The 20,466-nt window shown below is 41.3% G+C and overlaps 1 protein-coding gene across 4 annotated transcripts in view; it reads left to right on the top strand.

Annotated features, from left to right (window-relative positions):
- Window positions 1–230: 230 nt before the first annotated feature.
- SEC23A (Sec23 homolog A, coat complex II component) overlaps window positions 231–20,466 on the top strand; it is a 72,404-nt gene continuing 52,168 nt past the window's right edge. Inside the window, exons 1-8 of one of the 4 annotated variants that reach the window (XM_025391495.1) lie at window positions 231–548; window positions 925–1,121; window positions 7,110–7,351; window positions 9,792–9,849; window positions 10,375–10,461; window positions 11,285–11,521; window positions 16,252–16,331; window positions 17,364–17,508. In XM_025391495.1, coding sequence (XP_025247280.1) covers window positions 7,131–7,351; window positions 9,792–9,849; window positions 10,375–10,461; window positions 11,285–11,521; window positions 16,252–16,331; window positions 17,364–17,508 — 828 coding nt within the window. In that variant the 5' untranslated portion in view covers window positions 231–548; window positions 925–1,121; window positions 7,110–7,130. Of the gene's footprint in view, window positions 549–612; window positions 1,122–7,109; window positions 7,352–9,791; window positions 9,850–10,374; window positions 10,462–11,284; window positions 11,522–16,251; window positions 16,332–17,363; window positions 17,509–20,466 lie in introns of those variants that run through there. The other 3 variants (XM_025391496.1, XM_025391497.1, XM_025391498.1) reach the window with 3 other exon arrangements.

Below are 20,466 nucleotides of genomic sequence, written 5' to 3'. Positions count from 1 at the left end.
ACTTGATCTTTTTTTCCATTCCATAAAATGTGGATATGGCTAAACTTTGCAGGATTTTAGGTGTTGTCATATATGCAATTAATTCCATGGGCACTTAATTCCATTCCTCTCACTGAAGGATGGGGTTGTCTGAGACCACCAAGCTCTTACGTCTCACCAGTCTGTTGCTTTCTCATTTTGTTCAACTTTTTTCTTGGAAAGAAAAACATTGAATATATCAAGATGAATCAGTCAAATATTGTACTGTGTGTATGTGTTGGGGGTGGGGGGAAACAGAGTAGAGGTGGCAGAGGCAATGTAGGAGGAAAAGACAGGCTGACTAGAATACATAAATAGTACGTGAAATCTTTCGGGCCAGGGATCTGGGCCTACCTTGCCTACATCATATCACTAGCATCTCAATCGTGTCTGGCACATAGTAAGTGTTCAGTAAATATTTGTTGCACTAAGTGAAAGAATGAACTCTCTTTTTTCAGAGATTTTTTTTGTGATTCTCCGAATCAACCAGTGTCCTTAAGATGTCCTGGAGGCCGTCTCCATTTCTCTCGGTAAGTTAAGGTGTCCGAGTGGCACCAGTGCTCCATTCCTTCTGCGACCTGCAGGTAGTGGAATACGCTGTGGCTCTGCGGAGCGGGGTGAAGGAGCTCCCCCGGCGCCGCTCCCTTTCCCGGTCCCGCTGTGCCCGGTCCCACGCCCCTCGGCCGCCCGGCTGCCTGGGTTGTCCGGGTTCTTCCGCCCCTCTGGCTCGGTCCCCGCTACCTCTCCTCCCTTCTCCCCTCTCGGTACCTTCGCCCGCCGCGCGCCTTTCTCAAATCCTCCGGTTATTAAGCTCAGGGGACGGTGGCCCGCCCGGGTAACTCTGCGCCCGCCCCTTCCTGCCCCCTTCCTGCCCTCACGCCCCGTCCCCTCCTCTTGACGTGGCAGAGGCGGCGCCAGCCATGTTGGCCGGGCGGAGGTCTTCGGTGAGGCCCGGGGCGGGGTGGCGCCAGCCCTGATTGCGGTGCCACGGACTGCTCCTCCTGGGCGGAGAGGACTGATTTTGCAAAGCGGAGGCTGCGACGGGTCCGGCAGGGGGACAGTGAGGTAAGGGCCGCCTCGTCTCCGCTCCTGGGGGACCTCAGGTGCGCAGCGGAAAGCGGGGGCGGGCTGGCGGCGGCGGGCTGGCGGCTGGGGTCCTGGGGTGGTCCCGGCTCTGCCCTCTCGGTGCCCTCGGGCCCGCGAGGTGTGCCGGAGGCTGAGGCCCAGTCCGGCGCGGGGAGCGTTGAGCGGTGAGCTTGCCACCCTCTCACCCACTTGGCTCTGCCGGGGCCGGGGGCCCGAGCTCCTCCTCTAGCTCCCCAGGATTCGGTGGAAAGATGGGAGTCGTGTGGAAAACGGTGGTTGGAGCATCTCGCCCAGCACCCACCCCCACCTCCTGGGCCACCCACCCCCACCTCCTGGGCCACACACCTCCACCTCCTGGGCCACCCACCTCCACCCAAGCCCATCATCGCCTCTGGGCCCTTGGACTTTCTGTTTCGTTCCTTGCCAGATCTGGAGTGTCCTAGACTTTGAACCCAATTAACTACGTCACCCGTAATTCAGCCTTGGAAGTTAAAGGGGTTAAAGGGGAAAAGAGCTAGGTAAAGATAATGCCTTAGGTTTTGATTATAAAGAGTTGAGTTTTCCAGCAGGACCAATCCTATCCCATTGGGCTTTCTTTCTAAGGCAAGTAGTGTTTCCCGATTTGGTGGTAAAGGTACTACCTGAGGAAAGTAATAGTAAATCTACATCAATCACTGGAGGGGGTATGTGGAATTCTCGTTTTCACGTGAACTCCCTCAACCTCTACCCTCCAAAGCCATGGATAACTAGCCAAATTAACTTGATTTAAAAAGGTTTTAGATTAAAATATAAGTGCATGTTAAGTTTTCCTTCTTTTCCTCCTCTGGTAGTGAATGAACATCATTTCAGAAGTGGCGTGATCTCGGCTCACTGCAACCTCCACCTTCCTGGGTTCATGCCATTCTCCTGCCTCAGCCTCCCGAGTAGCTGGGACTGCAGGCGCCTGCCACCACGCCTGGCTTTTTTTGTATTTTTAGTAGAGACAGGGTTTCACTGTGTTAGCCAGGATGGTCTCGATCTCCTGACCTCGTGATCCGTTCATCTCGGCCTCCCAAAGTGCTGAGATAGATGTGATTTAGCAAGCAAATTGATCTTAGAGCAGGGAGATTGAGAGGAAAAAATGTGAAGAAGAGAAGGGGAGCTGTGCCCAAATTTCACTAAGGTGATACTTAGTATGTCTTAAGAAGTAAGGATGTAGAGATACAATCCAGCCTGTTAACCAGTTGAAAGTTAAACCTGGCTATTGTCTGTGTGTGAATGTCTTCCTGCTAAGACTCCTGGAACCTTTTGTAGTGTGGTTTCCTCATGGTCCTAAGGCAGTTGTTTTCAGAACCCCTAACTTAAACATTATTGAGTATCCAAAGAGAAAAAAAAAAAAGGCTAAACAGAGGACAGGTGGATTTTCACATCTGTTTCTGCAGTTCATTGTGATACATTGTTTTGGTTGAATTGTATGAAGGATTAATTAAGACATTAAAAGGTTAAGGCTGGGCGCGGTGGCTCACGCCTGTAATCCCAGCACTTTGGGAGGCCGACATGGGCGGATCACAAGGTCAGGAGATCGAGACCATCCTGGCTAACATGGTGAAACCCCGTCTCTACTACAAAATACAAAAAACTAGCCGGGCGAGGTGGCGGGCGCCTGTAGTCCCAGCTACTCGGGAGGCTGAGGCAGGAGAACGGCGTAAACCCGGGAGGCGGAGCTTGCAGTGGTGTGAGATCCGGCCACTGCACTCCAGCCTGGGCAACAGAGTGAGACTTCGTCTCAAAAACAAAACAAACAAACAAACCAAAACAAAAAAAATTAGCTGGGCGTGATGGCGGGTGCCTGTAGTACCAGCTACTTGGGAGGCTGAGGCAGGAGAATGGCGTGAACCCAGGAGGCGGAGCTTGCAGTGAGCCGAGATTGCGCCACTACACTCCAGTCTGGGTGACAGAGCGAGACTCCGTTTCAAGAAAAAAAAAAAAAAAAAAAAAAAGGTTAATTGCAGTGTGGAATCTGAAAGCTTAGGAGTGAACTTTTTGAACTTTGTTACCTTCAAACTCATTGGCCTACTCTGCACTTTGAATGGATCATCTACTCTTGCATGATATTTTAGCATCACAAACTGACCGTTTGGAAGATGTTGCTTCACTGAGTAATGTATATCTTCTAAATGTTAATACATTTCGTTATATACTATCAAACAAATTAGATTAATACCAACACTGAGCTCATCAGAAAAATCTTTACATATTAGGAACTTGTCAAGCTTATGGTAGCAGGCACAAGTTTTAAAACAATTTAATGACGGGGAGCGGTAGGGCTCACGCTTGTAATCCCAGCACTTTGGGAGGCCGAGGCAGGCAGATCACGAGGTCAGATGATAGAGACTATCCCAGCCAACATGGTGAAACCCCGTCTCTACTGAAAATACAAAAAATTAGCTGGTTGTGGTGGCACGCGCCTGTAGTCCCAGCTACTGGGGAGGCTGAGGCAGGGGAATTGCTTCAACCTGGGAGGCAGAGGCAGAGGTTGCAGGGAGCTGAGATTGCCCCACCGCACTCCAGCCTGGCAACAGAGTGAGACTCCGTTTAAAAAAAAAAAAAACCCCAAAAATTTAATATTTGCTTGAAAGCTCAAATTTTTATCATTGGCAAAATATACTATCAGTTGTTTTATATAAAGTGATAGGTTTACTTCATACATTTTTGAGAAAATATCTGTATAATACGTAAGTACTAGTTATGTACTAGCTTTGGGAGAATTGAGAAAATAGTCATTCAAAACATTTTTTGTTTTGTGTTTTAGCTATTTTAATGCCTTTTGCAGATGTGTTTTAGATGCATTTTATTTTTTTGTTATGACACATTAGAATTTTTATTTTTTCTTAACTACACTAGATTTCTTATGACTTATTTTGTCAAATGTAGTCATCCCTGTTCTGATTTCATTTTATTTTATTAATTTTTTTTTTTTTATTTGAGAAGGAGTCTCACTTTGTCGCCCAGGCTAGAGCACGATCTCTGCTCATTGCAACTTCCACCTTCTGGGTTCAAGTGATTCTCCTGCCTTAGCCTCCTGAGTAGCTGGTATTATAGGTACCCACCGCCAGCTCAGCTAATTTTTGTATTTTTAGTAGAGATGGGGTTTCACCATGTTGGCCAGGCTGGTCTTGAACTGCTACCTCAAGCGATCCGCCGGCCTCAGCCTCCCAAAGTGCTAGGATTACAGATGTGAGCCACTGTGCCTGGCCTTAACATTTTTTATTTTTTATTTTTAATTTTTGTGAGTACATAGTAGGTGTATACATGCATCTTAAATTATAGGAGCAATTAAGTAGTAAACACAATTTTATTTGCCTTATGTTGTGTATAATAAATGTGGAAGAGGTTTGCATAGTCTTAGAACTTATATTCACATCAGTACTGTGGAAGCTGTTGCTAAAAACTGGATTTCTAATTCCCCCCTCACCCCCACATCCTGGTTGTGTTTTCTTTATTGCCACCTGTGTTACAGTGGGGTTTGACATCTTCTAACTCTCCTCAGAATACCCCACACCTTTGTTTTATCATTATCTTTCAACACTTTTCCTTGAAAGCTCATACCACCCTTCTCAAAGCTGTCTTCTATATTTACCTTCAAAATAGTTTTTTTTTTTTTTTTGAGATGGAGTCTTGCTGTGTCGCCCAAGCTGGAGTGCAGTGGTGTGATCTTGGCTCACTGCAACCTCTTCCTCCCCAGTTCAAGCGATTCTCCTCCTCAGCCTCCTGAGTAGCTGGGATTACAGGTGCATGCCACCGTGCCCAGCTAATTTTTTTTTTGTATTTTTAGTAGAGACGGGGTTTTGCCATGTTGACCAGGCTGGTCTTGAACTCTTGATCTCACGTGATCCAACCACCTCAGCGCTGGGATTACAGGCTTGAGCCACCGCGCCCGGCCCAAAATAGTCTTTTCTAAACAAGTTTAGTCTTGGGATTTCTCTTTACCCTTTATGTGCCTTTGAAAAATCCACAATCTTTTTTGATTAGCGTAAGATTTTCTAGCTGTCTCCAAGATTCTGGCACGATTGGAGGAAATACAGTGTTTTCTTTAATTTTTGTTTTCTTGTTTAAAGAAGAGAAAGTTCTTAACTGCTTGGAATGCTTAGATTTGTTAAGCTTCAATTTCTGTCATTTGTTTTATCAAAATTTATTTGAAAGATTTTCTAAAATTAAAATTGTTATATCTAGCTTTTTCCCCCTAAATAATATCTCTTCTTTCCTCACTTAAATTTTAGAATCAGTTTCTCGTCCCACTATTGTTCTTAGCAACTTTAAACATCCATGTTGGGTTTTCCAGGCACTGTAGGTTCACAGTTCACTTCTTTCAACTTGACCTCCTTCATGTCTGCTACATAACACTTGAATGTCTTTTGTCATCCCACACCTTTAAATTCTTCAGCTTCCTTCCATGACTAACCACTGTTGCAGTTTGAGAGCGTGATATAGAGCTGTTGCCTATGTAGGAAAGCTGGCATCCTATCTAGGCATTTAGACAGTAAAAATGGAGCTGTCTTTTGATACTGGACCCTTCCCAGAGTGCATCCTCTTCCCCTGGTTAGTAAACTTAAATTATTATACTGAAATTTTGTATCTCAAATTGGAGTTTAAAATGCTGTCATAATTTGGAATGTTCAAAATATTCTGAAGTAAGTTTCTGCAGAGGAGTCTAAATGATATATAATTGGGGGAATTGGGGGAACAGCACTTATCAAGCATTTTATTTATTGTGTCACAAATAGTCTGTACTTGCACAATAAGAAAATTACCTGTCCAAAGCAGAAGTGCCCAGTTTTAGGAAAATCTTTTTGTTATATACTTTTTTTTTTTTTAATGTTATCTATTCTGTAGAGGTATCTCCTGCTTGTTTTTTTGTTTTTTTTTTTTTCTGTTTTTTGTTTTTTTTTTTTATTGAGACAGAGTCTCACTCTGTCGCCCAGGCTGGAGTGCAGTGGCGCGATCTCGGCTCACTGCAAGCTCTGCCTTCCGGGTTCACGCCATTCTCCTCCCTCAGCCTCCTGAGTAGCTGGGACTACAGGCACCCGTCACCATGCCCGGCTAATATTTTTGTATTTTTAGTAGAGACGGGGTTTCACCGTGTTAGCCAGGATGGTCTCGATCTCCTGACCTCGTGATCCCCCCGCCTCGGCCTCCCAAAGTGCTGTGATTACAGGTGTGAGCCACCACACCCGGCCTTTGTTATATACTATTAAACATTCTCTTCTATAAAGTTTAGTGGAAACTTGTTATTTTTTAGATAGAAACCGTGTGAGTTTTAGAACTTTATAATTTTGAAATCTGTTTATATGAATTCATGTAACTTTCAAAATTGATATGGAAAACATAGGATCTAGGTTTCCCCCCATTTTTGCATTTCTTTCCTATATACCCTTAAAGAAATAAGACACTATTTTTTGCCATCACCTTTCAGAGTGAATAGGAAAGTGTTAAATACCTCTTATTGGGCCTCATGGACATTGGTCATTGGGTAGAGCCATTAATTATTTTGTTACAAGTTGCTTGCTAATTTTTTTCTGAGATAAATATTTTCATTTTGTCCTGATTTTTTTTTTTTTTTTTTTTTTTTTTTTTTGAGATGGAGTTTTGCTTTTGTTGCCCAGGCTGGAGTGCAATGGCACGATCTCGGCTCACCACAAACTCTGCCTCCAGGATTCAAGAGATTCTCCTGCCTCAGCCTCCCGAGTAGCTGGGATTACAGGCATACGCCACCATGCCTGGCTAATTTTGTATTTTTAGTAGAGATGGGGTTTCTTCTTGTTGGTCATGCTGGTCTCCAACTCCCGACCTCAGGTGATCCACCCGTCTCGGCCTCCCAAAGTGCTGGGATTACAAGTGTGAGCCACCGTGCCCAGCCAGTCCTGATTTCTAATATGTTAATATTGCTGAATAGGGGGAAAACATACTTACTTTGAAACTTCTTAAGAGGATCCTGGATTTTAAAATATTTTAAAATTTTGATACAGAAATAAGAATCAAACTCCACAATGACAACCTATTTGGAATTCATTCAACAAAATGAAGAACGAGATGGAGTCCGATTTAGTTGGAATGTTTGGCCATCAAGTCGACTGGAAGCTACAAGAATGGTTGTTCCTGTGGCAGCCCTGTTTACACCACTGAAAGAGAGACCTGACTTACCACCTATTCAATATGAGCCTGTTCTGTGTAGTAGGACCACTTGCCGTGCAGTTTTGAATCCTTTATGGTAAGTAAAATATATAGATAAACTAATGTGGCAATGAGATTTTAAAATGCAGGGTTTTTTTTTTTTTTTTTTTTTTGCATATATTTATAAAAATCCCTTTGTTTTTGTTCATAGTAATTTTTTCAAATTAGGACAGTCAGAAAAATCCAGAGAGCTGTAAAATTTTGGGATCATTCTAGTTGTAGTGAGTTCATAATATAAAGAGACCAAATGTAAGAGTGTCACTATAAAAACTGTTAGATCCCATCAGTGTCTTCTGAATAGTAGTGCTGGATATGTATCAACCCATCTTGTGTTATTAGATAAGTCATAATTGGCTGGGCATGGTATCTCATGCCTGTAATCCCAGCATTTTGGGAAGCCAAGGTGGTGGATCACCTGAAGTCAGGAGTTTGAGACCAGCCTGACCAATATGGTGGAACCCCGTCTCTACTAAATACAAAACTTAGCTGGGTGTGGTGGCATGTGCCTGTAGTCCCAGCTGTTCAGGAGGCTGAGACAGAGAATTGCTTGAACCTGAGAGGTGGAGGTTGCAGTGAGCCGAGATCATGCCTCTGCACTCCCGCGTGGGCGACAGAGTGAGACTCCGCCTCAAAAAAAAAAAAAAGTGTCATGATTGAGTGACATGATGTTCCAAAAATGTTGTGACTTCTGTTGCTTAAGCCAAAGTCTCAGGAATCATCTCTTACTTCTCTTTCCATTCCCTCTCCCCCAGCCAATCCACTAGCAAATCTGGGTGATCTACCTTAGAACGTTACAGATTCTGTCTCTTACAGCCTCTTATTCCATCTCTGGTAGTATACCCTGCTTCAAGATACCACCATCTTTTTTCCTGGGCAATTTCAATATCCTCCTACCTGCTCTCCCTGTTTCTATTCTTGTCTTTTAGCAGTCTGTTCTCCATCCAGAAGCTAGAGTTTTATGAATGAAAATCTGATTATTAAAATCTTCCAGAAGTAGCTTCTTATTTTTGGAATGAGAAATCCAAACCACTTATCAAGATCTGTAAAGCCTTGTATGATCTAGCCTCTGTATATATTTCTGCCTTCATCTGGTATTATCCATTTTCCTTATTGTTATCTACATAATACCTTAACCCTGTTACCCTCTTTCTGATTCTTGAACATACCAAACTTATTCCTGCCTTGACACTGGTATAGTAGCTGTGCATTCTGCCCGGATTCTTCTGTCTCCAGATTTTCTTGTGATTGGTTCCTTTTCATTCTGGTCATACTTTAGTTGTCTATTTAAGAAGGCTGTTTTTTAAAGCAACCCTCTTAAACACATTCTTACATTCTGCTTTGTTTTGTTTAATCTGTTATTACTATGTAAAAGTATTTTCGGCTGGGCGGAGTAGCTCACACCTGTAATCCCAGTGCTTTGGGAGGCCATGGTGGGAGGATTGCCTGGGCAGCAAAGCAAGACCCCATTTCTACAGGGGAAAAAAAAAGAAAATATATATATGTGTGTGTGTGTGTATTTTTTTTTTTAAATGTATATATGCTGGGTGTGGTGGTATGTGCCTGTAGTCCTAGCTACTTGGGAGGCTGAAGATGGGAGAAACACTTGAGCCAGGAGTTCAATGCTGCAGGGAGCTATGATTCTACCATTGCACTGCAGCCTGGGCAATAGAACAAGACCCTGTCTCAAAAAAAAAAAAACAAACGTATTTTCTTGTTTGTGCATCTGCTTGTCTTTTGTCTGTCTGTCTTTTCTAGAATGTAAACTCCATGAGAGCAGTTCTCTTTTTCTTGTATCACCAGCACCTAAAATAATGGTTGGTACTTATTAGGCATTCAGTAAATATATTTTTGACCTGAATATATGTTTTTTAGGTCTGAGTGTAGATGTTACTGAAGTCACTTGAAGAAAAAAAATAGGATTATTTTAATTTTATTGATATTGCTGTATATGTGTGTGTATATATATTTTTGAGATGGTTTCACTATGTTACTTAGACTGGAGTGCAGTGTTGTGATTCTGGTTCACTGTATCTTTGACCACCTGGGCTCAGATGATCCTCCCACCTAAGCCCCCTGAGTAGCTAGGACTACAGTCATGCGCCACCATGCCTGGATGATTGTATTTTTTGTAAAGATGGGGTTTCACCATATTGCCCAAGCTGGTCTTGAACTCTTGGACTCAAGCCATCTGCCTCCTCAGCCTCCCAAAGTGCTGAGATTACAGGTGCGAGCTACTGCACCCAGTGAATATTTACTGTATGTTAAAAGTTATATTCACCATTTAGGTAAACTTGTATATGTTAAAAGTATGAATTAGATATTGGTAGTGTCTAAAACTACATGGCTTTTAAGAGTTACTTTTACTTTCAATTTGAATATGTTCATGTTTTAGGAAGAAATTAATTTTATTGAAATTTGGATTTTTGTAAAATTGAACTGAAATATGAACTGATGTATCTTTTCTTTTTTTAAAACAGTCAAGTGGATTATCGAGCAAAACTTTGGGCTTGCAACTTTTGTTACCAAAGGAATCAGGTAAGAAAACATCCATTGCATGCCAGGTGCATTGGCTCACGCCTGTAATCCCAGCACTTTGGGAGGCCAAGGCAGGTGGATCACGAGGTCAGGAGATCGAGACCCTCCTGGCTAACAGTGAAACCCTGTCTGTACTAAAAATACAAAAAAAGTTTGCCAGGCTTGGTGGCAGGCGCGTATAGTCCCAGCTACTAGGGAGGCTGAGGCAGGAGAATGGCGTGAACCTGGGAGGCGGAGCTTGCAGTGAGCCGAGATCGCGCCACTGCACTCCAGTGTGGGTGACAGAGCAAGACTCCGTCTCAAAAAAAAACATAAAACATCCATTGCAGATGTTAATGCCAAAATACTAGTCATGTAGAAAAATGCATATTTAAAAAAAGATATAAATAATTATTTCTCATTTAATGAAAATGCCTTTTTAAAAATAATTAAATGATCAGGAAATGCTTTCAGTTTAAAATTTTATTAATCTTTGTAGCCTATAATTTGTTAAACTTTTTTTTTTTTTTTTTTTTCTATTTGTAGTTTCCACCTAGTTATGCTGGTATATCTGAACTGAATCAGCCTGCTGAACTTTTACCTCAGTTTTCTAGCATTGAATATGTAGTTCTGGTAAGAACATAAGAACAAATATTTAAGAAAGTTTTAAAATTTATACTGCAATAATTGTTAAATTGTGATAATTTGGAAGCAATCATGCTTAATTCTCACATTGATTCGATGGAACATTTCAAAGGTAAACCGTTGAGGTCAGTTTGAGCAGGGTAATTCCTATGTTGTAGTTATTTGATGGGTGGCTAAGATACTGGGTAGGGTGGTGTGATTTACTATACTGAGTAGATCAGTAAACAATGAAGTATCAATCTTGCTTTGTAGTTGGAAATTCAGTTAACAAATACTTAGTCAATATGATGCTGGAGTTGGCTAATGTATCCCCCAGGTCTAATTAATGAAAATAATCTTGCATTGATCCTTCTTAGGGAAATCATTTTTATTCTCTTTCTGAATACCTAACATAGTTGTTTGCATGTTTAAGTGTGGAAGTAATATATTTTATGAATGTTTTAGAGAAAACAGTTATGATTCACTTGGACCATTTAATAATTTGTCCAGCCTGGCTAGTTTCTAGTTCTCTGAAAATTCAAGTCAGGTTTACTAATTATTTTATAAGAGTCAAATGAAACCTTATGCATGAGTTAAATAAAATGGAAAGTGAAAGTCCCCTCTGTGTAACTATACCTAATGTTCTTCTTACTTTTTCACCTGATAATATGTCTTAGATCTCTCTCCATGACAGTAGAAATAACCTATTTCATTTCTGAAATGGCTTTACTAGGATACTTTTGTTTCCATTATTCAATTAATTCCCTGTTGACTGTCTTGTATATTGTGCTTTAAACTATATATTTTTTCTTTTTGGTGAATTTTTTAAAAGCGTGGTCCTCAGATGCCTTTGATATTCCTCTATGTGGTTGATACTTGCATGGAAGATGAAGATTTACAAGCCCTGAAAGAATCCATGCAGATGTCATTAAGTCTTTTACCACCTACAGCTTTGGTTGGACTTATTACTTTTGGGAGAATGGTTCAGGTTCATGAACTTGGATGTGAAGGCATTTCAAAAAGCTATGTCTTCAGAGGAACAAAAGATTTGTCAGCCAAACAACTGCAGGTAAACAACAAGAATGGTAGTTTTCACCTATCTGAACATTACTCTATTGATGTTTATAAATGCTTTCTGTATGTTTCTAGGACAAATTTTTATTATGAAAAACTAATATAATGGTATTATAACAAAGGCTTTAAATTCAGTGCTGGCCTCAGTATTCTTTTCACGTACCTTAAATTGTTATACAGATTAAAGACCCTTCACTTTTAACTGTATCTTTAAAATTTAAAGTCAAACCAAAGGTCTTTTACTAGAGATTTGAAGGGCTTATGAAGAGTCATGCTGAAGGCTAAGAAGAGCAACCGCAGAATATTAGCTTGTTTCTTTTTTTTTTTCTTAAGAGTTCAGCTTTTTTATTGAACATGTTATAAAAGAGTTAGTCAAAAAGACCAAAGTCGGCTGGGTGCAGTGGCTCACGCCTGTAATCCCAGCACTTTGGGAGGCCGAGGCGGGCGGATCACAAGGTCAGGAGATGGAGACCATCCTGGCTAACACGGTGAAACCCCGTGGCTACTAAAAATACAAAAAAATTAGCCGGGCGCGGTGGCGGGTGCCTGTAGTCCCAGCTGCTCAGGAGGCTGAGGCAGGAGAATGGCGTGAACCCGGGAGGCGGAGCTTGCAGTGAGCCGAGATCACGCCACTGCACTCCAGCCTGGGGAACAGAGCGAGACTCTGTCTCCAAAAAAAAAAAAGACCAAAGTCCATGTCATCATCATACTCCTCAGGTTCTTCTTTCTTTCTTTCCACTTTCTTTTCCTCAGCTGGGGCAGCAGTGGTGGTGGGGGCAGGACCTCCTGCTGGTGCAGCACCAACTGTTGGAGCAGGTCCACCAGCCCCTACATTGCAGATGAAGCTCCTGATGTTGACATTGGCCAGTCCTTTGCAAACAAGCCAGGCCAGAAAGGTTCAACATTTATATCAGCTGCTTTAACAAGAGCATTGATCTAATCCACTGTGATGGTCACCTCATTGTCATGCAGAATGAGGTCCAATTAGATGCAGAAGAACTTGAGATGGAGGCCATGGTGTGGGCGAGTGCAGGGCTGGTGCTGCCCGACACAATGCTAGTCACCTGATGAAGTGAGGGCCTCACCCCAGTTCCTCATAAGAACTGATCACCTTGGTGGCTGCTGAGGAGAGAGCTTTTGCTTCTTAATGTTTTACTTAGGAACTAAATATTTTTAGTATGTTTGGCGAGGGGAGTTATTTTGAGACTGGACAATTTTTAGTTTATGAACTATGGTTGCATATGTATTTTAGTGGTTTTTATCACTGGGACAAATTGAAGCTTTCTCTTCCAAGGCAAAGGAGTTATGTGTAGCATGCTAGGATCATCTGCTCGGCTGAACATCTTTTTTTCTGCCCAGAGATTTTGATAGTCCGTAAGAGAGTAATAAGTGAATGTCTATTTGTATTGGGAGATGGTTGGTATATATACCTTATATATATAATATAAGATTGTTCATGTAGGTACTTTGAAAAAACTTTCTAAGTAATTCTGGTGCAACTCCTAGTTGAGAACAGTTGAGAACAACCCTAGAAAATGATAGATAAGCCTGGCATAAAGTTGACAGATGTAAAATCAGACTTCAGAGGCTTCCAGGTAGACCAAAATGAAGAAGGAAGGAAGAGATTTTTGAAGGTGAGTCTAATTTGAAACTTGGCAGACTGAGGTAGTGGTGCTACATAGTTAACTTAGAGAACATACTAAGGGAATTTGCAGGCTTAAATGGGGAGGATAATGAGTAATAAATGTGTTAGTCAATGAGTAGTGAATAAGATTTGAGAAGGTAGAGAAAGTTGAAGTTTGTTCTTTTTTTTTTGAGATAGAGTCTCGCTCTGTCGCCCAGGCTGGGGTGCATGCCACAATCTTGGCTTACTGCACTCTCCGCCTCCCAGGTTCAAGCGATTCTCCTGCCTCAGCCTCTTGAGTAGCTGGGACTACTGGCATCCACTATCATGCCTGGCTAATTCTGGTATTTTTGTAGAGACGTGGTTTCACTATGTTGGCCGCGCTGGTCTTGAACTCCTGACCTCAGTATATCTGCCTTCCTCGGCCTCCCAGCGTGCTGGGACTACAGGTGTGAGCCACCGCGCTCAGCCTGAAGTTTGTTCTTTTAAGAGGTTTGTTGTTGAAAGTAATGAAGGAGGAGATAGCATGGGAATTTGAGAGAGAATCGAGTTAAAGAGATGTACTTTAGGAGGAAGGAGAAAGGAAAGAGACTAAAGAGACTAAAGAGGGTGAGTGAAAGTAAGAGTGAGATGAGGAAAGTGAGGTTTAGGAAGACATAGTAGGGATTCCTTCAGGAGCACAGGAAGCGGAGAGGAGAATCATGTTTCCGTGAGACAGGAGAGAAAGTGAACCAGTTTAAATCTCTGTGCTTTAGTTTTTTTCATTTGTAAAATAGAGATAGTAATAGTATTTACGTTATAGTGTAGTCATGAGAATTAAGTGAATTATACATTTAAGTGTTTGCTACTATTAATGTTATTATTAAATTATGAATTTATTTAGAATGGTTTACTGTTCTGATTGTAGAGTCCCTTTTACTTAAATTATGTAATACATGTGAAGCACGTAAAACATCTTCCTTTTTTCTTTTTTTTTGATGCAGAGTCTTGCTCTGTCATCTAGGCTGGAGTGCAGTGGCATGATCTTGCAGTCTCTGCCTCCTGAGTTCAAGCAATTCTCCTGACTCAGCCTCCTGAGTAGCTGGGACTACAGGCATGTGCCACCACACCTGGCTAATTTTTTTTTCTGTATTTTTGGTAGAGACGAGGTTTTACTGTGTTGGCCAGGATGGTCTTGATCTGCTGACCTCATGATCTGCCTGCCTCAGCCTCCCAAAGTGCTGGGATTATAGGTGTGAGCCACTGCGCCTGACCAATTGTTGTATTTTTTAGTACAGACAAGGTTTCGCCATGTTGGCCAGGTTGGTCTTGAATTCCTGAGCTCAGGTGATCCCCCTGCCTCGGTGTCCCAAAATGCTGGGATTACAGGCGTGAGCCACCGAGGCCAGCCTAGCTTTTTTTAGTTTGTTTGTCTGAGATGGAGTCTCGCTCTGTCACACCGGCTGGAGTGCAGTGGCATGATCTCAGCTCATGGCAACCTCAGCCTCCTGGGTTCGAGAGATTCTCCTGCCTCAGCCTCCCAGATAGCTGGGATTACAGGAGCACACCACCATGCCTGACTAATTTTTGTATTTTTATTAGAGATGGTGCTTCACCATGTTAACCAAGGCTAGTCTTGAACTCCTTGACCTCGTGATTCACCCACCATGACCTCCCAAAGCGCTGGGATTAGGCGTGAACCATCACGCCTGGCCCTAATTTTTGTAGTTTTAGTAGAGATGGGGTTTCACCATGTTGGCCAGACTGGTCTCGAACTCCTGACCTCAGGTGATCCACCCGCCTCGGCCTCCCAAAATACTGGGATTACAGGCGTGATTCACCACGCCTGGCCACATCTTCTTTTTTCAATAGGCAAGCGAATGCCTGCAGACTAATTTTTTTTTTCCTCCACTGAAACATTTTTATTTTCTTTCCCTATCTATCTCGTTGAAAAGAGCCTGGTCTTTGCTCCCCAAATAGTCCTGAATTCAAATTTTAAACTCTTCTAGTTGTATGATCTTGGGTTTATGTCTTTTCTAATTATCTCATCCTTCATAGAAAGGAATAAACAGTACCTATTTTGCCAGGTTATTAGTACTAAATATGAGAATTGTCAGTAGGGTATAAACCCTTAATAGGGCTTTGTAGAAAAACCTGGATTTAAAATCTTGCTTTGTTACTTACTGGTTGTGTAACTTCAGAAAAATTACTTAGTCTTTTTGATTGTCAATTTTCTTTTGTAAAGTAGAAATTAAGAAGAAATCTATTTCATTATTGTTTTTTGAGGAAATGGTATATATAAAGGTTTTAGCATAGAATATGGAATATGTTAAGTTCTTAGTAAAGAGTTGTTGTTTCCGCTAACAGTATAGGAAATATTGCAGGATTAGTTCACTAATTTTATCTTTGTACATCTTTAGACTTCGATTTTCTGTTACACAGTTTTATAACTCCAGTACTTCATGACTAAGCATTTCTAGATTCAAGAAAAATTTAGTATAACATTTTCATTTGTCTGGAGAGAAATTGTGCACATACTGAAATTCAAAACAAAGGTGGCAGTTTGGTTATACATTATGTTAGAAAATGAAGATGTATGTATACACAAAGTATGTGAACCTTAAAACTCCCCATGTCATAACACTTATTACTGTTGCAATTTTATATTTATTTGTCTGTTGATTTGATTGATTTCTGTTTCTGGATTTTAATTTCCATGAGGGAAGGGACTAGTTAGTTTTTACCATTATATTCCTGCCACATAGCAGGTGCTTATGATATAGTTTGCTGAAAGGGATGAATGAATATAAATTAAGAAGTATGGACATTTAAGTTACACAACAATTTATTTTGACTGTTAATTAGAAATAAAGTGTTTCTGAGCTAATATGCTTCCTCTTTGGTTGTATAACACCTTGTGCTTTGCTCTCTCATGATGATTATTTTGTGTTATTGTTTTCTTGATAATCTCTCCCATTGGACTCTGTTTTCTGAGGAAGGAGACCTTGTATTTTTTATTTTTGTGTTTTTAATGTCTAGCACTGCATTTTATACATGATAAATAGTTGATTAATCTTTGTAAAAGTAATTAAATGAATATTGTACAAGTAATCTCTTTACAGGAAATGCTGGGGCTCTCTAAAGTACCAGTTACTCAAGCAACACGTGGTCCTCAGGTACAGCAGCCACCTCCTTCCAACAGGTAATAATTAAATATGATGAAGAGAATTTGACCATTTCTGTAGGTATTTTAAACATTCCATACCCTTGAACATAGACATTCAGTGATACTATATTGTTAAATATTTTTAGGAATATAAGTAAATTGTATTAACATACTTTTTAAAGAACTGAGGCAAAATCATGCCATTAAAATGGTTTGTTTTTTGTTGTAACAATGTAAGGAGTTACTTTAGTTTTGTTATTTTCCTTATTTTTTATTTTGAACTTTGGAAAAAACTTGTTTTTGTGTGGGTTTAGGGCAGCCAAGGTTTTTATTTTTTCTTCTTAGCTTTAGAGGTAGCTTTTTCCTGTAAGGTTTCTGGAGTGTAGTGGCACAGTCTTGGTTCACTGCAACTTCCGCCTCCCAGGTTCAAGCAGTTCTCCTGCCTCAGCCTCTCGAGTAGCTGGATTACAGGCATGCACCACCATGCCTGGCTAATTTTTGTTTTTTTAGTGGATACGGACTTTCACCATCTTGATCTCCTGCCCTTGTAATCCTCCCTCCTCGGCCTCCCAAAGTGCTGGGATTACAGTCGTGAGCCACCACGCCCTGCTAGCTTTTTCCCCTAAGCTTTTTAATCAGAGGTAGTATTACTAAAATTGAGTTGATGTATTTTCTCATAATTATTTCAGTAACCTAAAACTGACTAGACTAGTAAGTGAAAGATGAAATCCTGAAGTAGTACTTGGTTTGAGTGTTTCGTTTATTGTAGTCGTACTCAAAATGTGGTTTCTGGAGCTGATATCATCAAGTGTCACCTAGGAATGTGTTTGAAATGCAAATTCTTGGGCTCCAGTCCACACCTACTGAAACAAACTCTAGAACTGGGATCTAGCACTACGTGTTAAAATAAGCCCTCCAGCTGGTTCTCATGTACACGAAAGTTTGAGAACCATTGGTCTGCTGTGTGTTCAGAGTATTGTTTTCTATTTTTAGGAAAGTGAAATTTGTTTCTTGAACTCTCACCCATAAACATTTATAAATGACTTTTTATTTAATTTTGTTTCTCAGATTCTTACAACCAGTACAGAAAATAGACATGAATCTCACAGATCTTCTGGGAGAACTCCAGCGAGACCCTTGGCCTGTACCACAGGGAAAGAGACCTTTGCGTTCCTCCGGAGTGGCACTTTCCATAGCTGTAGGACTGCTGGAGGTAGGGAAGATGGTTTTGTTTTGGAATGTAAAGTGTGTGTGTGTGTGTGTGTGTGTGTGTAACTGTAAGGATATAGGAAGAACCAAAGTGCTTTTTTTCCTCCCTGTTTTCTCACTCAGCATCAACAAAGAATACTTCTGTGGTTTTCCCTCACATACCAACAAAACAGTTCTGCCTTCAATACCAGCTGGGTGTCCTGTAATTCAGTTCAATTCTGACACTGTCTAACTGGAGATAACATCACATCTCACAGATTGAGGGCTCAGTCCCATAAGACTGCCCCCCACTTCAGTGCCAGTCACAAGTAGTAGGTTGTCACCTATACTTCTGACAGACTGGCTGTAAATTGAACACTCTCCTTGGGTTTGATTCATTTGCTAGAATGGCTCACAGAACTCTAGGAAACACTTTATGTTTCTTGGTTTATGATAAAGATATTACATAGAGTATAGATGAACAGTCAGATGGACTAGATGCATAGACTGAGGTGTGGGAGAAGGGGTTCCAAATTTCTGTGCCTTCTCTGGGGTACCACCCTCCAAGAACCTCCACATATTCATTTGTCTGGAAGCTCTCCAAACTGTGTTCTTTTGGGTTTACATGAAGGCTTCACTACATAGGCATGATTGATTACATCACTAGCCATTATCCCCTCTCTCCTGGAGGTTGGGGGTGTGGAACTGAAAGTCTCAACCTTCTAATCATGCTTTAGTCTTTTCCGTGACCAACCCCCATCTTGAAACTATGTGGGAGTCATTTTATTAGCATACAGAAGGCCCTCTTGGCTGGGCACCTCATGCCTGTAATCCTAGCACTTTGGGAGGCTGAGGTGGGCAGATCACCTGAGGTCAGGAGTTCGAGACCAGCATGACCAATATGGCAAAACCCCATCTCTACCAAAAATACAAAAATTAGCCAGGCATGGTGGTGGGCATCTGTAATCCCGGCCACTTGGGAGGCTGAAGCAGGGAGAATTGCCTGAACCCAGGAGGTGGAGGTTGCGGGGAGCTGAGATCGTGTCACTGCACTTTAACCTGGGTGACAGAGTGAGACTCTGTCTCAAAAAACAAAAACAAAAAATAAAAGGTAGTCTTATTCTACAGATTCCAAGGCTTTTAGGAGCTGTGTGTCAGGAAAGGAGAGGAAAAAATATATTTCCCAGTATTATAGGAAATGGTATGTACAAGAGAATATTAAGTCAAAAAAAAAATCAGTTATAGGACAGTGAGTGTATGATTTTATCTATGTGAAGTGTTTTCCTACAGTGTATTGTCTTAAGTATTGTTTTGCATATATCCTGTACAGACATGATTCTGGAGAGAAGTTCACCCAGATATTAACAGTGGTGCAATAAGTGGAGTTTTAGTAGAATTTGAAAATTTTATACTATACGTATCTTAGTTTTAGAATTACAAAATAGTGGCCAGGTGCGGTGGCTCACGCCTGTAATCCCGACACTTTGGGAGGCTGAGGAGGGCGGATCACGAGGTCAGGAGATCAAGACCATCCTAGCTAACACGGTGAAACCCTGTCTCTACTAAAAATACAAAAAAAAAAATTAGCCGGGCGTGGTAGCACGTGCCTGTAATCCCAGCTACTCGGGAGACTGAGGCAGGAGAATCGCTTGAACCCGAAAGGTGGAGGTTGCAGTGAGCCGAGATCATGCAGAGACTCCATCTCAAAAACAAAACAAAACAAAATTGTTTCTTTAAAATATTTGTAAAAAAATTTGAAATGCTATCAAATTTATAGAAAAGGTACAAGAAGTATATAAATTTTTTTTTTCTCCAAACTTTGAGATTGTGAACCCCAAATATCTGAGACAATCTCAATTAATTTAGGAAGTTAATTTTGGGCTTAGTGCATTGGCTCACGCCTGTAATCCTACCATTGTGGGAGGCCGAGGTGGGTGGATCTCTTGAGGTCAGGAGTTTGAGATCAGCCTGACCAACATGGTGAAACCCTGTCTCTACTAAAAATACAAAAGAATTAGCTGGGTGTGGTGGCAGGTTCCTGTATTCCCAGCTACTTGGGAAGCTGAAGTAGGAGAATCACTTGAACCCGGGAGGCAGAGGTTGCAGTGAGCCAGAATCACGCCACTGCACTCCAATCTGGGTGACAGAGTGAGACTCCATCTCAAAAAAAAAAAAAAAAAAAAAGAAAGTTTATTTTGCCAGGGCTGAGGACTTGTGCCTCTAGAGGTCCTGATGACATGCGTCCAAGGTGGTCAGAGCACAATTGGTTTTATAAATTTTAGGGAGACATGGGACATCAATCAATATGTGTAAGATGTATGTTGGTTCCATCCAGATAGGTGGGACCTGGAAGCTTCTCAAGCAGGGAGGGGCTTCCAGGTCACAGGTAGGTGAGAGACACACGTAGGTCCATTCTTTTCAGTTTCTGATTAGCCTTTCCCCAAGGAGGCAATCAGATATGCATTTATCTTAGTGAGCAGAGGGATGACTTTGAATAGAATGGGAGATAGGTTTGCCCTAAGCAGTTTCCAGCTTGACTTTTCCTTTTTGTTTAATAATTTTGGGGTCCCAAGATTTATTTTCCTTTCACAAGATTAAGTTGCTGATATGATAGTCCCAACCTCTTGAAACTTTATATTTCCTATGAACCAGGATAATCTCCTATATAACCACAATATAAAACTATTAAAATATTAACACTGATACATTATGACCAGCTAATTCTCAGACCCCATTCAAGTTTTACCAGTTGTCTCAATAATTTCCTTTACTGAAAGGATTTAGTTCAGTTCTGCATTTATGGCTATATCTATTTACTCTCCTTCAGCCTGGAACAGTTCCTTAATCTTCCTGATCTTGACACTTTGGAAGATTCAGACCAGTTATTTGTAAAACATTCTTCAATTTGAGTTTGTCTTGAAGTATCCTCGTAATTTGGTTCGGGTCTTGCATCTTTGGGGGGAATATCGCAGAAGTAATGCTG

Source organism: Theropithecus gelada, chromosome 7b (genome assembly GCF_003255815.1).
Source record: "Theropithecus gelada isolate Dixy chromosome 7b, Tgel_1.0, whole genome shotgun sequence".
Classification (NCBI taxonomy): domain Eukaryota; kingdom Metazoa; phylum Chordata; class Mammalia; order Primates; family Cercopithecidae; genus Theropithecus; species Theropithecus gelada.
The sequence above is the reverse complement of the archived record's forward strand: the minus strand, read 5'-3'. Positions and strand labels throughout refer to the sequence as shown.